General features: G+C 37.0%; 3 protein-coding genes across 5 annotated transcripts; 1 reads left to right on the forward strand and 2 right to left on the reverse strand.

Moving 5' to 3' along the window:
- Nucleotides 1-3,010: 3,010 nt before the first annotated feature.
- On the reverse strand, nucleotides 3,011-7,493 carry LOC122001557 (CRS2-associated factor 1, chloroplastic-like). The gene is made up of 5 exons (XM_042556357.1): nucleotides 6,650-7,493; nucleotides 6,011-6,138; nucleotides 4,745-4,970; nucleotides 4,433-4,560; nucleotides 3,011-4,345 (listed from the first exon to the last, which is right to left on the reverse strand). The coding sequence occupies exons 1-5, from the start codon at nucleotides 7,467-7,469 to the stop codon at nucleotides 3,383-3,385; spliced, it is 2,265 nt and encodes a 754-aa protein (XP_042412291.1). The 5' UTR covers nucleotides 7,470-7,493; the 3' UTR covers nucleotides 3,011-3,382.
- Nucleotides 7,494-7,722: 229 nt separating this feature from the next.
- Nucleotides 7,723-10,895, forward strand: LOC122001558 (UPF0678 fatty acid-binding protein-like protein At1g79260). The gene is made up of 4 exons (XM_042556359.1): nucleotides 7,723-7,994; nucleotides 8,058-8,219; nucleotides 9,862-9,930; nucleotides 10,616-10,895. Exons 1-4 carry the CDS (start codon nucleotides 7,833-7,835, stop codon nucleotides 10,733-10,735), a joined length of 513 nt encoding a protein of 170 aa, XP_042412293.1. The 5' UTR covers nucleotides 7,723-7,832; the 3' UTR covers nucleotides 10,736-10,895.
- Nucleotides 10,896-12,364: 1,469 nt separating this feature from the next.
- LOC122001559 (uncharacterized serine-rich protein C215.13-like) lies at nucleotides 12,365-14,897 on the reverse strand. 3 transcript variants are annotated; one of them, XM_042556361.1, is made up of 4 exons: nucleotides 14,499-14,897; nucleotides 14,226-14,312; nucleotides 13,064-13,666; nucleotides 12,365-12,965 (listed from the first exon to the last, which is right to left on the reverse strand). In XM_042556361.1, exons 1-3 carry the CDS (start codon nucleotides 14,786-14,788, stop codon nucleotides 13,579-13,581), a joined length of 465 nt encoding a protein of 154 aa, XP_042412295.1. In that variant the 5' UTR covers nucleotides 14,789-14,897; the 3' UTR covers nucleotides 12,365-12,965; nucleotides 13,064-13,578. The 3 variants fall into 3 exon arrangements, with proteins under 3 accessions (XP_042412295.1, XP_042412296.1, XP_042412294.1); XM_042556362.1 differs by lacking the exon at nucleotides 14,226-14,312; XM_042556360.1 differs by lacking the exons at nucleotides 14,226-14,312; nucleotides 14,499-14,897 and having other exon boundaries at nucleotides 13,064-13,582.
- Nucleotides 14,898-16,665: the final 1,768 nt, after the last annotated feature.

Raw genomic sequence — 16,665 nt, forward strand, 5'->3', positions numbered from 1 at the left:
CGACAAAGCATCCTCCGATTTCCTAGACCACCATTTGTTTATCAAAAGAGGAAGGCGGCTATGTATTGCTTGACTTGCATGCATGGAAGTCGGCTCTCTTACGTCGTGCACTTTGGAATGTACAATGCAAGAAAGACCCCCTATGGGCCTGCTGGATGCACCATCAATATCTTAAGCAAGTAGACTTATGGCAATGGCAAAGCAAGACATTGGACTCCCCTTAGATCAAACGTCTACTACAAATCCCTGACCAGCCTTTACAGCAAACTGACGGACAAGGCAATGCAAATATGAAGCTCATAGAATGGTATGTTGGTGAGAAGCAGAGTGCCATGAAGGCATATGAGTTCTTTCGATCAAAAGGGACTCTCCGGGCATGGGCTAAGGTTGTGTGGAAGCCTTGCCTCATGCCCAAACATAGATTCACTTTTTTGATGCTTGCACAAGGATGGCTACAGACAAAGGATTGCATCCCAAATGAAGCATATAAGACTTGTCCGCTGTGCAAACATGCGGATGAGAGAAATGCTCATCTATTCTTTCAATGCCCAATTCGGAAAGCATTGTGGATCAGAGTAAAGACATGATTAGACATACGACAAAAGATAAGCAGCCCAAGCCAACTCTTCAATGTCTTCCAATGAACTTATCGTGGCAACGGGTGCCTCACCAAAGCTAGATACCTAGGCGTACGTGTCATGTGTGGTCTTTCTTTTGTAGCAAACTAGAAATAGATGTCAATTCGAGTGTGCTATGTCCATGAGCTCAAGGTATAGATCATAATGACCTATGTCTAGGGCCCCTATTATATTAGGACCCACCAAATTATATATATATATATATATATATATATATATATATATATATGAATTTTGATATTAAATATCTAAAATTATAGTTAAAAAAAATTTAGACAAAATTTATTTCCAACAATAATTTTAATTTTTTATTAGCTAAATTATATTTGGTCAATAAATTTTCATTTTTAGATTTAAACAATAATTTTTAATTTTTTATAAATTAAAGTTAAATTTGATTGGACTAAAATTTATTTTCATCGATAATTTTAATTTTTAACTAATCAAATTATATTTGGTCAATAATTTTAATTTGTTTTAGATTTAATCAATAATTTTAATTTTTTATAAATTAAAGTTAGATTTGATCGTTTTTATTTTTTTTACTCGTGTTAGTTTTGATTGCTAATTTTAATTTTTTAATATTAAAGTTAGATTTGGTTGGTAATTTATTTTATTCTTTTATTAAAATTTGACTCTTAATTTTTAATTTTTTATTGATAAAAATTTAATTTAATAATCAAAATTAAGTTTGGTTAATAAACTAAAAATATTTATTGGTTATACTTAATTGATATTTTTATAAAATTACTTTTGAAAGTTAAAAGCATATTTAATATGTACTATTATTTCTCTATATTATCATTTTTATACTATTATTATTATTATGTCCTTGCTCTTTGATGTGTTATTATGCACATTTTTTTAAAATAATTTACCATCGATGTTTATTTTTGACTAAATAAATTTAATTGATAATTTATCGAAGTTAAATTTGATAAAAAAATAGCTTGATTCACGAAGGTCCTGTAATATAGGATCCTAAGGAAGAGTTTATTGTATGTAGTGTCTATATCTACTACTCAAATCTATTACATTTAGGTCACACAATAATAATTTTTACCGTTGCGTAAAGATTTTCCTTTGTTGAAATTAAAATTAATTAATATTTTCTTTAAAAATAGAAATTAAAATATATATTAATAATATTATAATAATTTATTACTCATTGTCAACTTAGTTAACATAAAATATTTTTTATTTTTTTAATTTTACTAATAAAGAAGTGAATTTTGATACAAGATAAAGTTATTGCTACGTGACCTAGTTGATCATTCCTTCTAATTGCATAAATAATCATTGGCAATATAGAAACTATTATTTTAAATTTTACTAATAAAATAAAATATCTTTAATAATATTTTTAATATATAATTCTTAAAAAATATTAAGGTCTTAATTTTTTTCCTGGCCTAAGGCCTCATAAATAATTGAGACGATCTTGGCTACATCTGACATAAATAGGATGTTACTTAAGTTCAGACGCATGTCTTCCATTTTGTAGACGTCTAAATTTGTACATCACTTGTTGATCTTATAAATCATTTACCGTTCACCCAAAAAAAAAAAAAAAAATGGTAGCAACCAACTATTAAACGCTCGCGGCCAAGCAACCATTGCAAGCTTACGACTAAGTAGCTAGAGGACTATCATAAACTCGTGACTAAGCTGTGATTTCGCCTTTGGGCTCTTCTAAACCCTAAACCTCAAAAGATGAGAATAACTAACATGTCGTTAAAATCAATTCACACATGAATTGTGAATCTATCCTTCCACCGATTTAGGATTTAATAAGTGACTACAAAACCCTGACAATTCTTGAAAGAAGAAATGAAGGAGCTAAATTAAAAGGCACTTTCAAGTAGAAATGCCCGGCAAATTCAATCTCAACTATTCATTTACAAATGGCCAAAATTAAATGTAAATCAAAGCTAAATTGTGCAACGTAAATCAAACCACTCGGGGCGGTGCGATGGTTAAGATATATGGTGTTGCCACATGAGGTCTTAGGGTCGAAACTCGACGTGACCGAGCATAAGATTTACCTCCTCCGTGTTGGCCTGGGGACGGATTGGCGGGGACGCTGGGGGCGAGCGAATCGCCTTTTGCCACATAATATAGTTTCGTGTGGTCCCTTCGGATGGATTTAATGGCTAGCACATGAAGTGTTGCCATAATGAGGTCTAGGGTTCGAATCTCGATAAAGTCGAGGTAAATACCTCCCTTATGTGTTAGTCACTATTCCAAAGGCTAATAGCCGTCCGTGATTTACCTTCTCCATGTTGACCTTGAGATGGATTAGTGGAGACGCTGGAAGCGACCGTATTCACCTTTTACCATAATAATATAGTTTCGTGTGAGGATCTCCTTCATGTTAGAAGATAAATTAATTCAACTTAAAAATGATTTGGAGAACCTCGCAAGAATCCCCTTTATACAAAATTTGTCTTCAAAGATAAACACATTCATACTTGAATGATAATTCTTAGATTCACACCTTGAGAACTGTTTTTTCAAGCCTCTTCGATTCTTCTTGAGATATCTCGTAAACTGAAGATCACCTCTTGGCATTAGGTGGAGTTTCTAAATCATCTACTCTTGCCTCGGAAGATTCATGACCGAATCACAATCACTAGTTATTCCATCTGTTCCTCACTTTGATTTACTTGAGCTGTTCCATTGTTCCTCAGTTTGATTTACTTAGAGCAAAAAGAATGGATATTATCAAATCGATTACCTCAGAATCAGGATAGAAGCTTTGCCAGTTCATCGACTCCCAAACTTCCATGTGGAACCACATCCAAGAGGATTTCCGGGAGTTTGTCCCTTCTCTGGCTCTGTGAGGAACTCCTGCCTTCGCGTTTCCTATTGGAATTTGCAACCATTTCAACCTCCTCAATTTGCCCAATTCCTTGGTGCTTTTCTTGCTCAGCCGCTTGTTCGGTAGCTTTCTTGGTTCTGTGCCTAAAGATAGGCCCAGGCGGAGCAGTCTTGGCAAATTCGACTGCACTTTGGTACACGATATTAGCATTGGAAGATGCATCATCATCCAAGATCAATGCAGAGCCATCATCAACTGCTTGTCTCAGAAGAAAAGTAACTCCGTCTAACCATGGTTTCTGTTCTGGTAAACAATTGTTTTCTTCCATCTCCATCCCAACATTCACTCCAGTGGTATCGAGTCTGGTGGATGCATCATCACCATCATGCCTGGCAGAACCCACAATATCTGCAGAGTCCTCATCTTGATTTTCATCTTCACACAACTCTGCATGGCATCCAGAACCTGAGGAAGAGGTGTCAAGGTAAGTAGTCGAAGGATCTTGGTGATTCGAAAATCCAGAGGTCATGTTAGTAATCTCGTCTGAACTGCTAGCAGTTTCTCTTGATAAGTCATCATCAGTGTCTTGTGACTTGGATACGTACGCAGTCTCCACAACTTCTAGATGTGCATCCAAATCCTCAGACTTGGTAGACTCACTGATGCTAGGCACCTCACTGGGACTCACAGTAGCACTCACATCGAACATCTCCTTGGAAAATGATGAGTTGTTCGTATCAGATGTAGTTGTCAGGTCAATGCTGTTGAGTTCTGTAGCTCCATTGCCATTGTCTTCTATTTCTGGAAGTGTAGATTTCCAGTCTTTTCCTCCCCACATGAGTATATGCTCGTGTTCAAACGAAAGAAGCACACATGGAACTAGGTCCTGTAAAATCCAGTTAAAGAGAGGAAGTGAGGATCTTTAGCAACCAAAATAACTAAGAAATGTATTAAAATTTTGTAGATATCTAACCTTAAGTTTGGCGCCAATTTTCTTGTAATCACTTGGGTTCATACCCTGGCAGTTTATACGGACAAGCTCGCATGCTTCAAATGCTTCTCGAACTTGATAAACCAGTCTATTATACACACCATTTTTACCTGTTCCAATAAGCAAATTTGATCTGAGAGTCATGCTATGACAACATTTCCAACTTTCTGATCAACTAGAAATAAAAGATATGATTGAGGAACAAAATCATAAATGAATAACATAATTAGTCCATAAATGGTGATGAAAGTCATTATCAACAGGCAAGATTGTAGAAAGTCAGACAATAGTTACCAAGTTTACAAATAGGGAGTAGCTGGCGCCCTCGCTTTCGCATCTGTGTTGCTTCTTCCAATGTTAATCCTTCTGGTACACGTTGAACCAGCCGTGGATAGACAGGTGTCACAGGTTTCCAGAGCATAAGAGGAAATCTGGGGCGTGTCCTGTAATTGTAATTTCGTCCACGAAACAGAAAGATAACACCGCCTTTACTATATATAATCTTCCCTCCAGTTTTCTCCTACCAGCATACAACAAGCAATTATATAAAGAAGCTTATCAGGATGACAATATACAGGAGTCCGCAACATGCTAAAATAGTTGATTCATGCACACTTTTGAATTTGGCAAATAATGGATCCAATTGAACAAGTAATTTTTAAACATCTCGTATATATACCTCTGAATAAATACAGTTTGTTGAGATAAAACTTTGACATTAGCTTTTTATGAACACACCATTGGTTATACTTCTCAGAATATCAACTGAACATAGCATTGATCTGGCCAAGCAAGCGCCACCAGATCATTTTAGCACTAGACAAGTTCCACTAGATGGATATCCATATATCATGTTTGATTAAATGTATCGCATAGACCTAAAATAGACATCAAATAAATCCAAAAATTGGTCTCATGGTAGAATCACAGAAAAACACTGCTTTTCTATTCAATAAACCTAAGTATGAGACTATCTATATGTTTTTTGTTCTTTGTGTAGATATCTGGTTTATCTTAGCTTATTTAAAGGATAAATAATTGGATTCTCACTGAGGTGAAGATTTTGTAGGTCATTGGCATGAACCCAATGATTGGTTAGGCTGTTAAGATCAACAAGGGTTGGTTCCTATATTTCAAGGACAGACCAGCTACATTCCAGCATGGTCATGATAATAGTTATAATACTTAGCAGTTAGCACAGATAACAGCATTTAGGATCTCACTGTTTTTAACCTTTTCTTATATCAAGGTTTCAATATTTAATTACATAAAGGAAATTCATGAAGATTCAAAAACCCTTGGGGATTCATTTATGTTTGAACTTTCCACTTCAGCTAAATCTTGTCAATTTCATAAATCACACAAGAGTTCTTTCTTACTTTGATTCAGGATACCTAACATCTACAGAACATATAGTGCCAACCATATTCCAAGTCGATACCACTCGAAATCAAATATATCTAATAAGAGTCTCCAACATTTACCAAAGTAACATAAAAGATGGAACACAAAATAAACTAATCAAAATTCCACATGTTAAAAGATCAAGTTGGTACAAACCTCCAATTGCTGACGAACATTATCCATATCAACTGTAGACACTCCTAGGCATCTTATTTTGCATACCCTACGTCTTTTCCAATGAGCATGGATATTGTCCAACATGTTGTGTGTTAAGCCATCTCTTCCTGAAGGTAGTCACAATTGTAATACATAAACTTGCAAGGTGTAGCTTGTACAAGAAACTGTGTGAATGCTACATAACTAGAAACAACTAATCTAAAACCTGGAAATATCGACCATGGCAAGGAATTCTTTAAATCTTATAAAGCAATTATGCAAAGGGGGCTCCTGTTTTGAATATTCTGATACATCTGATTGGAAAATGTTTTAAACCATGATAATCGAGATATGACATGAAATGTTTTGCTCATCAAGGAAAAAAGTGACACTCAATTATAATAGAAAATCATTTTTTTATGTGGCAATAACCACAGTCAGTTCCATGAAATGCAGGTAAAAGTTGTTTGTCAAGATCGCTTATGAGGTAGCAATGAGATGGAAGTTCAAACTGATTGTCTAGATAGACTCTAACAATGAGACCTTCCCATAACTAAAATTCTATTAGTTTGGCCTGGATATCGATAGCAAATTATTGACAGATTATGATTGAGAGAAGATAAATCTATGAAACATTACCCATATTCAACTGTCTCCTAGTCTTCATGCACCCTTTGATAAGGTCCTTGACCTCTTCCTTTGTCAGAGGCTCTCCCAATATCTCTTCCCTTGACGTAGCATGGTACTTTGGACCCGACCCAGCCACAAATGGTCCAGGCGATTGTATTGACTTCACTCCCTTCTTCCCCGGCGGCGGGAGATGGAACGAGTCAAACTCCGGCAGCTTCTTCTTACTCGGTGGGAGCGGAGCTCGCCCTGTCCACGGCCTTGGTGTGGTGGTTGGACCAAACGGCAAGAAAGGAGCTTCCCTCAGAGCCAAAGGTTTCACCTTTGGAGTCTCCGTGTAGCTGTATTGGAACTCGAATGGCGCACCTCCTATCCGATAAGCAATCCCGTTCTCTCCCACCGTAATCCCCGATTCTCCGTCAACCTGAGGCGGGATCCTCGTTCTATACGTCCGGCGGAAGGCAGGGTGACGTGCTTCCTTGGAGTCAACCGGGGGCTTGGAGTACTTGGAAGCTCTGCCGGGGATGGAACGTGCAGAAGGGGAGGAAGGGGTGCCGCGGGACCTGAAATCTGCAGGAGATGAATGAGGGAAGTCCAATCCCCCATCTTCTTCGTCGGCGTCCTCGGCGATCCTGGAGGCAGACTGGTGGCGGCGGTTGCGGCGTATCTCGTCCTCGATCTCCTTCTGCTGGCGGCGACGACGGACAAAAGGCTCAGCGTTGGCGTTGTTCCATCTGGAAAAGCGGACCTCACTGGACGACGGCGGTCGGCGAGGGGAAGGGGCGGCGGTGGGGGAGAAGAGTGGGAAGGGGGAAGCGAACTTTAGAGCCATCGCTGAAGCGGAAAGCTCGCCCCACGGAGGAGTTATCTTGGCGAGTATTTTATTGAAAAGTGCCCTTTAATTCTTGTTATTTACCAAAAGGCACTTCTATAATCTTTAGGGCTGAAAAGACCATCTTTTATTTTTATTATTGTCAAAAAGTGCACCTCATCCTATTTTTTATTTCAAAGACACCCTTATTCTAATATTATGCCTTCAAGTAAACAAGACAAAGCGGATGATTTTTAAAATTGATTTTTCTTCTTATTATTATTTTTCCTTCAGACCGCGAGCGGAGCGATATCTCCAAATCCAACGCCGGCTCGAGACGGCCATCGAGTGCCAGAGAGAGAGAGAGAGAGAGAGAGCGAGATAATGGAAGGGGAAAATGCCGGCTCCGCCCTACCGCCGATGCATCCCGCGATCGCTCCTCTCTCGTTTCTTCTGGGGAGGTGGAAGGGTCAGGGCGAAGGCGGGTTCCCCACTATCAACTCATTCGCCTACGGCGAAGAGCTCCTCTTCTCCCACTCCGGAAAGGTATCCTCTCTCTCCCTCGGATCGATCGATTTGTGAATAATGCGGAATTGCTAACTCTTGTAGCCTGCTCCGTCCCTGCTGCAGCCTGTGATAGCGTATAGCCAGAAGACATGGAAGCTGGCATCGGGTGAACCCATGCACGCGGAGAGTGGCTACTGGCGCCCAAAACCCGATGGCTCCATCGAAGTGGTCATCGCCCAAAGCACCGGCCTCGTTGAGGTCCAGGTATTACTCTATTTCGGCCTCCTCTTCAGGTCCACTGCTTAGTTTCCTCGAGTTCCAAGATAAGAGATTGAAGTGAATCCCTTAGTAATGCTTGATCTGTTCAAACCTCTCAGGGAATACACAAAATGAGTTTTTTAGATTTTTAATGTATCATTTTGGTTTTGTGAAGCTGAACTATCATTGTTTTAGGATAAAAAAATGGTGGATTGGGGATTAAATCCACCACTTGCTGTATTAGGTTACAATTTGAGAAAGCTCCTTTTGAGTAAATGAAGTGGAAGTACCTTACAAAGAACATGTGTAGTAAAGGGATAAAACTAGTGTGAAGGTCTCTTATTAGTGCTAGCATTTAGTTATGCTAGGTTCTTATGACTTTGTTGTGGTAGGTTTTACCAATATTTCTTTTGAGTATGTAGGCGTTATACTTTAGTTATATTAGGTGTTAGAATTGGTTTAGTTATGAGAGGTGCTACCTCTCTAGTTATCTTAGGTGCTATCATTTTCTTATTCGCGATAAGTAGGTGCTACCATTTAGTTAACATTGGTGTTAGACATCTATTGTTGTAGGTTCGTTTTGTTACATTAGGTGTCATATTAGGTTATTAGGTGCTACCCTTTTAGTTATCTTATCCTTTTATTACAATAGTTGGTACTATTTTTTTGTTCTCAGTATAGGCTGGTACTACCATGTAGTTGTGATAATTGCTACTCTTTAAGTGCTTTGAGATCAAACCAACAACATGTGTTGGAAGAAGAAGAGCCCTTTCACCAAATTTTATGTGAAGGGAGATTTTGATGCACAAGTTAAATGAAAAAGGATGAATACCTAGCTGTTTTCACCTTATCTTTGATGGGGTTCTGGAAAGTGGCACAATCCAATGAATATTAGAACGCAAGTAAGTTTCTCAATTTAGGCCTCAAAATATTTATCATTATAAAAATATATTAATCGATTAGCCAGGCTCCAATTTGTTTGTGCGGGTATTTTGGTGATGGGAAATTGAAGGAGCATGATCTGTAGACTCTTCCGTTTGACTCGAGCTGAATCAAAACTATGGACATGAGGGGTTTCTCATCCATCCAATTTTCCATCTTGTTACACATGTCGTATCATCTATCCATCCAGTTCCAATCCAAATAAATAAGGCCTAAAGATTCATTGACATAGGTCACACTTAGTGTAGTACTTAAAACTCATATCACACTTAGTGTAGTACTTAAAACTCATATATCAGTAACTAAACGAATCTAAATTATTCAATCACCTCATGAAAATTTCAATACTATAATTTATGCCCATCTAATATAATAGTATAATACAAGATAAGTATCTGAATATGAATATAACTGTTGCTACAATTAGTACTAGAATACTGTGAATTTAAATGATGAAATCATCATTTTTAGCATGCAAATACAACTTCTTGGAAGAACTTTCTCTTCTCATCTTCTTTTGTCCTCACGATCCACTGGTTAATTTTAACCCTCTTGCAAATTAGTAGATTCATTTTATATTTGTATTTGCATGTAATGTAAATCAGAAAATACCTAATTATCAGATCATGTTAATTGCCCTTTTCTTGTTACCTATAATTCTCAATGGCCTTGGCTATGGGCATCTGTGTGATTCATGATTTTGCAGAAGGGCACATACGATACTGAAAGCAAGGCTATAACACTTCAAAGCGAACTCGTTGGTAATGCTTCCAAGGTACTAATATTATGCAGTATTCAGTTACGATTCATTGTTACGTTGTTTCTTTACTTGTTCTCCTCTAAGTTTTTTTTTGTATAGTAAGTATGTATATCAACTTTACATGCACATAGTTGCCTAACTTCACAAATAATTCAGCTTTCTTTTTTTCCTTCAATCTTTTTTCCCTTTAATCTTGTCGAAACAATAGGGCCATCCTTGTTTAGCTAGTTTTATGGTTGGTCCAGTTTGAAAGCTGCGACCCGAGGGGATGACTACTTCAATCTCCTGCGGGAGTTTTGGGAATACAGTAACAAGATCTAGGGAGAGAACCTAGACTTGTGTATCATAGTAGCCCTAGTTATCAAAGCCAAACTAGAAATCGAATGGGATGAATTCTAGGTCATTTGTTTAGTGGTTAAACTGGTTGATTCGAACATTGAGGTGACTAAGTCAATGGTCAGTAGGTCACTCAGCTAAACTGCATATTTGTTGTTGTTATTTGTAAATTATACATGATAACTCAAAAATTCCTACTCTTCCAATTTCCAAATGATTGGCTGTTGAACCAGTTAAATTTTTTTTTTTCTTTTCTTACTTGGCAATTGACCCGAGAGCAACCCGATTCTAACTTGTTCGAGTTCGAACATTAGGTCTGGTCAATTTTTGTCTATGATGGTAACAAATCTTTGGTATCCACCAGGTGAAGGAGATTACAAGGGTGTTCAAGGAGGTTGATGGTGAACTTTCGTATGTTGTCCAAATGGCTACCATGATGACTAGTCTTCAACCACACTTGAAGGCTTTGCTTAAGAAGATTTGACAACGTAAACCAACTCCTTTAGAGTGTAATAAAATGAAAGATCTGATCTCAACTTTGGACTTCACACTGTTTGAATTTAGGCAATCAATATTTGATGATGTTTCTGTGCAATAATATATTTCCTTCTCTTTACCCTACAAAAAATGATTCTTCTCATTAATCTGTAACTGGGTATTAATACTTCTATTAACAATTATGGTGCAATCGTCCTCAGATCAAGATTGACCAATTTAAGTAAGTTCGGATTGGTTCAATCTTGAGTTTTGATGTTTGACAATGTGTGAGAGAGAAGTCAAGTCGGTCAAGGAAAGACCGGATATTTAACTGGAAAAGTCTTAACGGTAAGTTAGGCAAATGAAAAGTCTTAGCGGTGCTAGGCGGTGGAAGACCTAGTTGGGAATCAGGTGGTGGAAGACTTAGTTGGGAACTAAGCAATAGAAGTCTTAGCGGGGCTAGATATTGGAAGACCTAGTTGCAAACTAGGCAATGGAAGTCCTAACGGTGTTAGATAACGGAAAATCCTAACTAAAGGTTAGGCAGCGAAAAATCCTAATTGAGGTTAAGTAGAGGAAAGTCCTAACTAAGGTTAGGCGGATGAGAAATCTATCAAGTGATTAGTTCTAACTGAAGGTTAGTAAGGGAAATTCTAACGAAAAATTCTAAGTGGATTAAATGTTGATCAGATACTTGGTGCGAGATGAAAAGTCCAAGTAGGTCAAAGGTTGACCTAATACTTGGTGAAGAAGTCTTGACAAGTCAAGGTTGACTGGATGTTAGGCAAAAGAATCCAAAACTTGAATTTTGGGTGTTAGGGTTAGGCAATCGATTTGTGCAAAACAATCAATTGAGAGCTGTTTTCAATTGGCCTAAGACAATCGATTAGGTTAATCGATTCAGTATAAGTCAATTGATTGGATAATTTTCATAGGATAACATAAAGGGTTGGAATTGATTGAAGTAATCAATTCAGGCTTCACCAATTGATTGAGGTTTTTTTCACGAGAGAACATAAGGTGTTGAAACTGATTGGGGTAGGTTTCAATTGTTTAGGTTAATCGATTGGAGTGATTTCATGAAGAACAAAAAGTTTTAAAATCGATTGGAAGTTGGTAATCGATTAGTCAGGCGACAAAAGTCATTTTGTAGGTTTTGAATGGCCAAATTGACATGCCAATCGATTGATATAAGATCAATCGATTAAGAGATGTTTTCAGCCTGAAAGGAACCCTAGAAAAGGAGAGTTCGTGGACATTTGAAGATGTCGATTCTTGAGAAGTTAGAAGCAAAATGATGCTGCATTTCTAACTGATCAAGAGACATTTCTAAGCAAGAAGAAAACACTCAAGGCTAGATTTATATAAAGTTGTTTATATTTATTATATTTGCTTTCATTTGTTATTATATTTCTCATGTTTGAAATTATACGAAATTTCTCCGCCTCCTAAAAGAAAATTTTTAAAATAGTGGAGTTGTGAAAGAGAGCCAGACTAATAAATTAGTCATTTCAAGGAGATGAATATCAAATAAAATTGAAAGTGTTAGTATTATAAAGTATTTGTTTCAAATTTTGTTGTCAATCAAGTTTTAAAAAAATAAAATAAAATAAGTTATTCATCCCTCACTAACTCATACAAAGCAAATACTTCATTTCTTCATTGAGTAATTATTATTATTATTTGAGGACTAGATACTTGTTATATACAAAAGACCTGTGACTTTTTTCCTTCTTCCCTTAATATTCACAAAACAAAGGAAATTCTTCCTTCCTGGCCACTCTTCTTTTTCTCTCTTCCTTGGCTCGTCATCTTTCTCGACTTGTTTGGCTTCCTTTGTTAATTATATTTCCTAAGGATCATGAGTTTGCAATTCTGCCATAAAACTTCTCGAACAGCATTTTGCATCACTTAGGAGCACCCAGTACCTCCGGTAGTTTTCCTCGAGGTCGCAGCTTGCCATCGACGTTGTGTTTCTCTCCTTGCAGTGTCTTCAGAGGGTCCCTTCCCATGCCCTTTCTCACATTGTTTCTTCATGGAAGAAACTTGTATTTCATTCCTACCCCAGAAATGATGCTTTTACGTTTTGCACATGGCTATTGCCCTAACTTCTTGTTCTTCTGAGGATTTTGATGCCGTTTCTCCAACGAGTTTTTTGCAATCTTTAGTCTAGCTTGTGCAAATTCCATGGCTTTTACTAGAGCATCCGATGCCTCGGTGGCAGACATATTGATGATCTGCAAATTAACAAAACCAGGAATTAGACTTGATAAGTCTCATTCTCATGGTTAGCAAGGAAAGTTTTTCGAATAGAAATCGGTTTGAACATGCTTACTTCGTCAAAGCCAACCTTCGAACCTGATGGTGTTGTAAGTGGCACTTGAGTGGGTTGTCGGCGAAGACTAACACTAGACACAGTCATATCCGTAGTATCAGAGGATGACAAATCCCCACTTAATGTGAAACTACTAGAAGAACTGGAAGAATAGTTTGCATTCACGCAATTGTTTTTGACAACAGAATGCCTACTGACGGAGTGTTTCTGATCAGCTTTTGAGTAATTCTCTGAAGTCTTTGATGTAGTAGAAGAGGATGTCGGCAACTTCTGTTGGTGTTTCACGTTATACAAACTATCATTCAAAGTAGTATGCGGACCATCTGCAGTTCCGCCGATCACAAGACTTGATGCGGAAGTGGTAAGAATTTGGGTTATATGTATTCTTTCACTTGAAGTGCCGTCTCTAATTCCTTGTCCAGCCTTACTATATGACACATTGGGTTGTGTAGAGAGGTTATTGAAAATGATGGAGTTCGATGATGACGATGAGTCGCCTTCTTCATATGCAATTGTCATATGATTCCCATGAAAATGTGAAGGGGAGAAGATTTTAAGTCTAGCATTGCCTGATGGCTGCTAGTTGATTCCTCTGTGGTTTTTCTGATAAAAAAAAGTAAGGAGTAAGGAGACAAAGGCTAACATGACTATCGAGATAGTATTAATATGTACAAATGCGACTAATAAATTCCATAATTAAAACAGTTGAATCCATTACTGAACTTCAAAACAATTGAATCTATCAGATACAATGTATGTAATTAACTTCGGTTTAGTAGCGATATAACTATGCCTAGAGCTCAATAGAGTGACAAGTTTCATCTAACCTATCAATCCTACATTAAATCTTATCTCACTTGATTATATGAATCTGAGCTTTATCTCAAATTATATAATTATCTATTTAAAACGGACAATCGGGCACATAAGACACCTGAGATGTTGGAAAAAAAAATCTATTATACACAGTATTATCTTCTGAATATTATACTATTATCTCTATTTAAATACATTTTATATTATTTTATTCTCTAAGAATATCAAAATTTAGCATTGTCATTTTAATGAGGTGATAAGTTCATGATGCTGCCAACAACTCCAAACCAAAACAATGTTCTTCAAAGACCATGAAACCAGTAGTCTGTGCAATCCAATTTGATACCTCGCTTGCCCTAAAAGGTCAAAGAACAATGCCATCCAATTTCTCACCCAATTCCCTTTCACCAAGTAACCAAAAGCGGCTAATCCTCTAGAATGACACACAGAAGTCAGAACTACTACACTTGCCAAGCATAAAAAACAAAAAAAAAAAAAAAAAATTCTCATCTAAGATTGGAAATTGACTCCGGAATCACACAAAAATGAGATTTTTCTTTTGCTGTGGTGGAAGAATGGGAATCGACTCAAACGCATAAGAAAATAAGGACGGACACACCTTGGATCCGAAGAAGAGGCCTCTTCTCGTTCAGCAAACGACTCGTCGTACGAAGGGCCGAATACCTCGGAATAGGCGAGGGTTTCAGAAAGGGCGTCGTCGAGGCCGTCGAAGGCGGATGGGAGGTCGAGGAAGGGGATGGAGCACGAACCTTCGAGATCGCCGAATACCTCGGCGTAGTCGCCTAGGCGAGCGGCAATGGCGGTGGACGCCGACGTCACGCCTTCGCCGATGAGAGATTCGTGCGAAACGGCGGAGCCTCCGCCGCCGGAGCTCCCGGGTTCCTCCATTGGTCGCGAAGCGATCGAGGGCGAGGGCCTCGTAGTCTTCGTTTCCTCGATCAATTCGTCTCTTTCGTGCTCAACGAGGGAAGAGAATAAAAGCGAATTTAATAATAAGCAGGATTCGTAAGATCGCATCCACCTCTTATAAATAAATAAATAAATAAATAAATAAATTTCGCAGAATTATCATTTTTAAAAATTTAAGATTCTGATTATAAAAAAAATTATTATTATTCTGTCATATTCACTTTAGCGGGGGAAAACTTTTACTATAGACAGTCATCCCAGTTTAATATTATTTGGATCATCAATTTTTAACGGCGGATAGAAATTTTTATAAAGTCGAACCAAACATCTCGGATTTATCATTTTTTTAAACTAATTAGTTAGTTTGTAGGCGAATTAAATACTTTAAAAGTATTTGGGAAAATTTCATTAAAATCTAAAAAAGCACCCTTTTTATTTATTTATTATCAAAATAATATATCCTCTCATCTCAATTTATTTTTATTTTTGATGATGTACTACATAATTATTTATATCGACTATGATTCCATAATTAATATACAGTTATAATTTTATAATTATTACAATTATATAGAATCTCATAACTACTACTGTTATATAACAGTCATAACTGGTACAATATAATACTAATTAATGTAGCAGTTATTAACTATGACTATTACATTACCGTGTTAGTAGTGTTGATAGAGTTACAGTCTTATGTTATAACATATATGATGTCACAGTTACTGCAACACTGTTAAAAAAAAAGATTTTTAAAAGTAAAAATATGTTGTGGTAGTACAGAGTGTTGTTTTGATAATAAATAAAAAAACGGTTTCAATAAAAAAAATGTTGCTCTTTTAATTTTTTTTTTCAAATTTTTTTAAAAATTATGTAGTTTATTCGTTAAATATTAATCCACAGATTAGCATGGCTTGTTTGAGGATTAATTTAATGAGTATAGTAAACCATAGTTTCAATGGACTTTGAGTTGAACTGTTATTTTTTCAAATGATTTCGTGGAGAATAATAAGAACATCAAACAAAAATGTCACAATTTATGTGTTTATGTCGGAAAAAGAAGGAAAATACAAGCGACCTACTTGTTGTTACTAATGATGATAGCAATTGATGGTGGACCTGTGGATGGTGGAGTTTGGTAGATAATCGCCTTCAAATCATTGTTCTTTTCGAAAAATATGGGCCAACTACTTTTTGTTGTTCTTTTTGTTAATAATACATAGCCATGGTTTCATATTTAGGGTTGAACTAAACCGACAATTTTATCGTAAAATATTGTGCATAATGTAAAATATTTTTGTGGAAAGATTTTTTTCCCATAGACAAATACTCTTTTGTTTGATAAATAGTGTGGGAAATATATTTACCCCCAAATGAAAGAGCTCAGTTCTTCTAGTGTATGATCTTTTGGACAAGAGGAGACCATACAAACATATTGGTGGAGTGAGCTGGACTCTACCTGTTTAACAGGTGGGGTACAACTCACCCCACCAATGAATGGGTAGGGGTCCAGGACTGATCTATGGATCCTGGACCAGAGGATCCGGAACTTGTGGATCATGATGGAGTAGACGAGGTTACACAATTAACGATCGAGGGAGGAGGGACCTGTTAGAAGGTGAAGGAGCTTATAGTTTATGGTAAAGTGTGAGGAAGGCTCATAGTTGACACTAAACCTTACTCTTTTAGTTATTGATATGACGTATTGGGAGTGACTCTGAAGGTAATATGGGGTTAATAATCAAAATAAGGTGGCAGTTAAAGTCAAGATGATATGATGGACAAAGTCAAGGTGAGGTGACAGTCAAAGTAAAGGTGCATGTATTTGGGTGAACCACCTCTCAGGAGCAAGA

The sequence above is a fragment of the Zingiber officinale genome, chromosome 7A (genome assembly GCF_018446385.1).
Source record: "Zingiber officinale cultivar Zhangliang chromosome 7A, Zo_v1.1, whole genome shotgun sequence".
In the NCBI taxonomy this organism is placed as follows: Eukaryota; Viridiplantae; Streptophyta; class Magnoliopsida; order Zingiberales; family Zingiberaceae; genus Zingiber; species Zingiber officinale.

What these genes read in the sequence shown, in the direction of transcription:
- LOC122001557 (XM_042556357.1), bottom strand. Translation starts at nt 7,469, where the DNA reads ATGGCTCTAAAGTTCGCTTCCCCCTTCCCACTCTTCTCCCCCACCGCC. An exon ending in ATGTTCGTCAGCAATTGGAG is followed by an intron (nt 4,971 to 6,010) that starts GTTTGTACCAAC and finishes GTATGCTGGTAG; the next exon opens with GAGAAAACTGGAGGGAAGAT. An exon ending in ACTCCCTATTTGTAAACTTG is followed by an intron (nt 4,561 to 4,744) that starts GTAACTATTGTC and finishes TTATTGGAACAG; the next exon opens with GTAAAAATGGTGTGTATAAT.
- LOC122001559 (XM_042556360.1), bottom strand. Translation starts at nt 13,582, where the DNA reads ATGACAATTGCATATGAAGAAGGCGACTCATCGTCATCATCGAACTCC. An exon ending in CGAAGGTTGGCTTTGACGAA is followed by an intron (nt 12,966 to 13,063) that starts GTAAGCATGTTC and finishes GTTAATTTGCAG; the next exon opens with ATCATCAATATGTCTGCCAC.
- LOC122001558 (XM_042556359.1), top strand. Translation starts at nt 7,833, where the DNA reads ATGGAAGGGGAAAATGCCGGCTCCGCCCTACCGCCGATGCATCCCGCG. An exon ending in CCGGCCTCGTTGAGGTCCAG is followed by an intron (nt 8,220 to 9,861) that starts GTATTACTCTAT and finishes ATGATTTTGCAG; the next exon opens with AAGGGCACATACGATACTGA. An exon ending in TCGTTGGTAATGCTTCCAAG is followed by an intron (nt 9,931 to 10,615) that starts GTACTAATATTA and finishes GGTATCCACCAG; the next exon opens with GTGAAGGAGATTACAAGGGT.